Source organism: Oncorhynchus kisutch, linkage group LG18, assembly GCF_002021735.2.
Source record: "Oncorhynchus kisutch isolate 150728-3 linkage group LG18, Okis_V2, whole genome shotgun sequence".
Taxonomy (NCBI): Eukaryota; Metazoa; Chordata; class Actinopteri; order Salmoniformes; family Salmonidae; genus Oncorhynchus; species Oncorhynchus kisutch.
Genome location: NC_034191.2, coordinates 74,052,262 through 74,058,261, shown reverse-complemented (window position 1 = coordinate 74,058,261; position 6,000 = coordinate 74,052,262). Strand labels below are relative to the sequence as shown.

The window sequence follows — 6,000 nt, the reverse complement described above, 5'->3', positions numbered from 1 at the left end:
GGTATTAAATACAGTAGCTTCCATGTACTGCTTTTGTGTTTTCCTTGTTTTAGTGTTGGTCAGGACGTGAGCTGGGTGTGCATTCTATGTTGTGTGTCTAGTTTGTCCGTTTCTATGGATGGCCTGATATGGTTCTCAATCAGAGGCAGGTGTTAGTCATTGGCTCTGATTGGGAACCATCTTTAGGTAGCTTGTTTTGTGTCGGGGTTTGTGGGTGGTTGTTTCCTGTCTTTGTGTTCTCTGCACCAGATAGGACTGTTTCGGGTTTTGGCACGTTTGTTATTTTGTATTTGTGTAGTTGTTCACGTTATCGTCTTTTATTAAACACGTTGAACACGAACTACGCTGCATTTTGATCCTCTCCTTCGATGGAAGAAAGCCGTTACAACTGCAGAAATGACGGAATACACTTCTATGGGAGTGAGTGAGTGTCTTGTTTACTTTTTTGTTAAATCATAAAGATAATAGGGAGAAAACCTCAACCTTTCAGAGAGAAACATATTTAAGTCTGTCATAACAAAAGAGGCGATTACATTTCTACTTCATTTTAATGCATGCATATAGAATGCAAATGAGTTGCTAATGAGGTTGGGTTCGAGACAGGTTTTCTAAAAGGTGGTGGATTTATTTTTTTCTGCAGCAGCAGGGCGTATACGTAGAATGGTACTGTGGATGAGGAGTCGTTCAGGAGCCATTGTAATCATTGGTCGTTCAGGAGGATCCCACAAGTGGAGAGGTCCGGGGAGAGAAGAATATGCATGGTCTCTCATTACATTCAGCGTTGATTACATCCTTGGAAAAGGTGTGGTACAAAAATAGCAGAGGGCGAGTTGAATCCTCAGACAGATGCTCAGGGGGGAGAGAGAGAGAGAGAGCGCGAGAGAGAAATAAAAATAAAGAGTGAGAGAGAAAGAAAGAAAGAAAGAAAGAAAGAAAGAAAGGGAATGAGATTGAGAGAGAAAGAGATGCTCAGGGAGAGAGACACAAGAGAGAAGGGTAGGCTACAGGGTGGAGAGGAATCCTCAGACAGATGCTCAATGAGAGAGAGACAGCGAGAGAGACAGTGAGGAGGGTAGGCTACAGGGTTGGCTTCACCAGGCTTCATCAGCCTCCCCTTTGTGGAGGCACTCCTACAACCTCACTGTTGTTGCATGGAGCCAACCAACCGGCAGCTTATCTATTACCCAATGACTACAGCGTCCAAGTCTCACCTTGCCAACCCCAGCTGCTGGTGGATAATACCTTCATTTGAGGTATTATCCCTTCCTAATCTGGAACAATGGAACAAACAGCAAATTGAGCAAAAATAAATGATGCCCCTAAACAATGGTGACATTCTATCAGGAAAGCCAAGCTGGGCTTGGGTCTGGCCCAAACCATCCTTAGCTATACCAGAAAGGTATAAGCAATATGCTGAACGTCCTTCCAAGCCTATCAGGGGTTCGATACTGCAACCAAAACAGTTGCATTTTTGGTTCACAATAACCTTTAAGTTTTTTTATTTAACCAGGCAAGTCAGTTAAGAACAAATTCTTATTTTCAATGACAGCCTAGGAACAGTGGGTTAACTGCCTGTTCAGGGGCAGAACGACAGATTTTGTACCTTGTCAGCTCGGGGATTTGAACTTGCAACCTTCCGGTTACTAGCCCAATACTCTAACCACTAGGCTACCCTGCCACCCCGTTTTCTTCCGGTGAAGGAGAGGAGGACCAAAATGCAGCGTGGTTATTTTGATTAATCTTTAATAAAAGATAAACACGAACAATACAAAACAAGAAACGTGAAAACCTAAACAGCCTTATCTGGTGCAAACTAACACCGAGACAGGAACAATCACCCACAAAACACTCAAAGAATATGGTTGCCTAAATATGGTTCCCAATCAGAGACAACGATAAACACCTGCCTCTGATTGAGAACCACTCCAGGCAACTATAGACTTTTCTAGACAACCCCACTAACCACAATCCCATTACCTACAAAAAACCCAAGACAAAACACACCACATAAATAACCCATGTCACACCCTGGCCTGACCAAAATAATAAAGAAAACACAAAATACTAAGACCAGGGTGTGACAACCTTATTTTAAATTTTTACCATCATGATTTATTTAAAAGCAGTAAAATGTAATTAACCAAAATAAACCAACATTCTGTAGAGGCAAATACAGCCCGGGAATGCCCCTGGACTCAAGACAGGAGAGGTTTAAGGAAACTCTCCGGGCCAGTCAATCATCTCCGTCAGTGGGCAGCTTAGGCCAGTGGAAAAATATTGTAATAATGCTATTTTCAATCTAGGCCAGTGGTCATCAACCGGTTGATCAAAAACAACAACTATAAAGCCTTGCGTTCCTATTTGTTTTTATTCATCTCGTGCTGTTGGTGGTAGGTGCACCCGTTTCAGCTGCCCTGCTCGCTAAGTAGGTGAATTGTTCCCATTCTGAAGGTACAAACCCACCTTCCCGGCGGTCCCGGAAAGCAAATCAAGTGCTCAATTGGAGGTGTACCTGTGGATGCATTTCAAGGCCTACCTTCAAACTCAGTGCCTCTTTGCTTGACATCATGTGAAAATCAAAAGAAATCTGTCAAGACCTCAGAAAAACAATTGTAGACCTCCACAAGTCTGGTTCATCCTTGGGAGCAATTTCCAAATGCCTAAAGGTACAACATTCATCTGTACAAACAATAGTACGCAAGTATAAATACCATGGGACCACGCAGCCGTCATATCGCTCAGGAAGGAGACGCGTTCTGTCTCCTAGAGATGAGCATAATTTGGTGCGAAAAGAGCAAATCAATCCCAGAACAGCAGCAAATGACCTTGTGAATATGCTGGCGGAAAAACAGGTACAACAGTATCTATATCCACAGTAAAACGAGTCCTGTAAAACATACCCTGAAAGGCCGCTCAGCAAGGAAGAAGTCACTGCTTCAAAACCGCCGTAAAAAAGCCAGACTACGGTTTGCAACTGCACATGGGGACAAAGATTGTACATTTTGGAGAAATGTCCTCTGGTCTGATGAAACAAAAAATAGAACTGTTTAGCCATAATGACCATTATGATGGGAGGGAAAATGGGTAGACTTGCAAGCCGAAGAACACCATCGCAACCGTGAAGCACTGGGGTGGCAGCATCATGTTGTGGGGGTGTTTTGCTGCAGGAGGGACTGATGCACTTCACAAAGTAGATGGCATCATGTGGAAGGAAAATTATGGGGATATATTGAAGCAACGTCAAGACATAAGTCAGGAATTTAAATCTTGGTCACAAACCAGCTCTGTCAGGAGGAATGGGCCAAAATTCACCCAACTTATTGTGGGAAGCTTGTGGAAGGCTACCCGAAATGTTTGACCCCAGTTAAACAATTTAAAGGCAATTCTACCAACTACTAATTGAGTGTATGTATGTAAACTTCTGACCCAAAAGCTGAAATAAATAAATCACACTTGACTATTATTCTGACATTTCACATTCTTAAAATAAAGTGGTGATTCTAACTGACTTAAGACAGGGAATTGGTACTAGGATTAAATGTCAGGAATAGTGAAAAACTGAGTTTAAATGTATTTGGCCAAGGTGTATGTAAACTTCCGACTTTAACTGCATGTCTATCACTTTGTGTAGCCGTTAGCGATGCTAACGATAGACTGACCATTTTAGGGTAGATGGAAAGGTAATGAAAAGGTAACTACAAAGTGGCCTATACCTACCTGGCAGAAACATGATTATTTGCGTCACTCCAGTTTTTTGGAAAACTCCATCACAAGTGCGCTACAGAAACACCGCTAACCAAACAACTGTCTGTCTGGTGCGCACCGGAATTACAAGGGTAAAATACATTTCTCAAATTTATACCAGCCCCCCCAAAAAATGGTCCCCTGACGTGGTTTAGTTTAGAGTATTTATTAGTCACATGCACAGGGTCACAGATGTAGTTGCGGAGTACAGTGAAATTCTTAAGGTACGAGCTCCAGTGCAGGTCAAGAGGAGTGAATGGGACAATAATATATATGGTACATATTTACAACTGTAAATAAGCTTTGTTGTGGACTTAAAACATCAAATTTAGTTAGTTTTTCTATTTAAAAAAGTGATTGAGAGTGAAAACCTTAACTGGGGGAAATCAGTCCTCCCCGTTTCTTTGTTCTCTGATATCATTTTGGTATAATTTTAACAGTCTATTTTCTTTGCTGTTCCAGTAACTATTTCTAAATCAATGTAAGAAAACAAGGGCTTGCTAATTTAAAAGATGGCTAGTTATTATTTGCCTGGTTCTTTATGAAATGCAGGCACATTACAGGACATAGGCAGGGCCATTATCAATTATTAAAAAATATATATTTTGGGCGACCAAATCATGTGCTGGTGCCACAAACTGAAAAAGTTGGTAACACCAATGCCACCAGTGTAAAAAGTCAGTGTAGAACCCTGCTTTCAGAGAGCAAGGTGGAGCTAATAACACATTGCTCATCCCTTTCAATCCTTTCAGATCTCCACGAAGTGCATTAGAGATTATGGTTGTTACTGGACCGGGCCATAGTGTCAGACAGTGTTGTCATCAACGGTTGTCTTACCTGTGGTGTCCTGTGTATTTGGCCCCTTTGATGTGGCCCACGCCCCTGCAGCCCGGGGTGGGACACACTCCCTGGGTTACAGAGCTCTTAAGGTCAGAAGATCCTGCATGTGCTACATGGGGACAAAAACAAAACCAACAATCACAAGCCTTGCTTCATTTGAGGATAATGCTCAATTGTTTTTGGTGTTTGGTATTTTCTTAGGATCCCCATTAACAGTTGTGAAAGCAGCAGCTACTCTTTCTAGGGTCCAACACAAAACATGACAACATTAATAAACAAGAACAGCTCAAGGTCAGAACGACATACTGTACATTTAAAAAAAACGGCACAAATAGCCTAAATATCAATACATACACACAAACTATCTAGGTCCAATAGGGGAGAGGCGTTGTGCCGTGAGGTATTGCTTTATCTGTTTTTTGAAACCAGGTCTGCTGTTCATTTGAGCAATATGAAATGGAAGGGAGTTTGATGCAATAATGGCTCTATATAATACTGTACGTTTTCTTGAATTTGTTCTGGATTTGGGGACTGAAAAGACCCCTGGTGGTATGTCTGGTTGGGTAAGTGTGAAAATGTCAGATCTGTACGTAAGTTGGAATTTTCAACACATTCATGTTTCTGAAATGGAAGAAGAAGTGATGCAGTCAGTCTCTCCTCAACTCTTAGCCAAGAGAGACTGGCAAAGAATCTGTATTAGCCCTCTGATTACAATGAAGAGCTGTGCCGCTCTGTTCTGGGCCAGCTGCAGCTCACTAGGTCTTTCTTTGCAGCACTTGACCACATGGCTGGACAATAATCAAGATAAGACAAAACTAGACCCTGCAGGACTTGATTTTTGGAGTGAGGTGTCATAAAAGCAGAACATCTCTTTATTACAGACAGACCTCTCCCCAGCTTTACAACCACTGAATCTATAAGTTTTGACAATGACAGTTTACAATCTAAGGTAACACCAAGTCATTTAGTCCCCTCAACTTGTTCAACAGCCACACCATTCATTACCAGATTCAGCTGAGGTCTAGAACTTGATTTGCACCAAATACAATGCTCTTAGTTTTAGAGATGTTCAGGACCAGTTTGATTACTGGCCACCCATTCCAAAACAGACTGGAACTCTTTGTTAAGGGTTTCAGTGACATCATTAGCTGTGGATGCTGACAGGTATATGGTTGAATCATCAGCATAAATGGATACACAGGCTTTGTTTAATGCCAGTTGCCTGTCATTGGTCAAAATAGAAAAGAGGGCCTAGAGCGCTATCCTGCGGTACACCACACTTCACATTTTTGACATTAGAGAAGCTTCCATTAAAGAAAGAAAGATAGCTCTGAATCCACGATATGGCAGAAGTTGAAAAGCCAAAACACATACGTTTTATCAACAACAGGTTATGGTCAATAATTTAAAAGGCTG

At 41.8% G+C, this 6,000-nt stretch overlaps 1 protein-coding gene across 6 annotated transcripts in view; it reads right to left on the bottom strand.

Moving 5' to 3' along the window:
* The window catches only part of LOC109909804 (lethal(3)malignant brain tumor-like protein 4), a 124,335-nt gene that overhangs the window by 62,564 nt on the left and 55,771 nt on the right, over positions 1-6,000 (bottom strand). For all 6 annotated transcript variants that reach the window (XM_031796773.1, XM_031796774.1, XM_031796776.1 and 3 more), the window contains exon 14: positions 4,582-4,693. In XM_031796773.1, the coding sequence (XP_031652633.1) occupies positions 4,582-4,693 (112 nt within the window). The remainder of the gene's footprint in view (positions 1-4,581; positions 4,694-6,000) is intronic.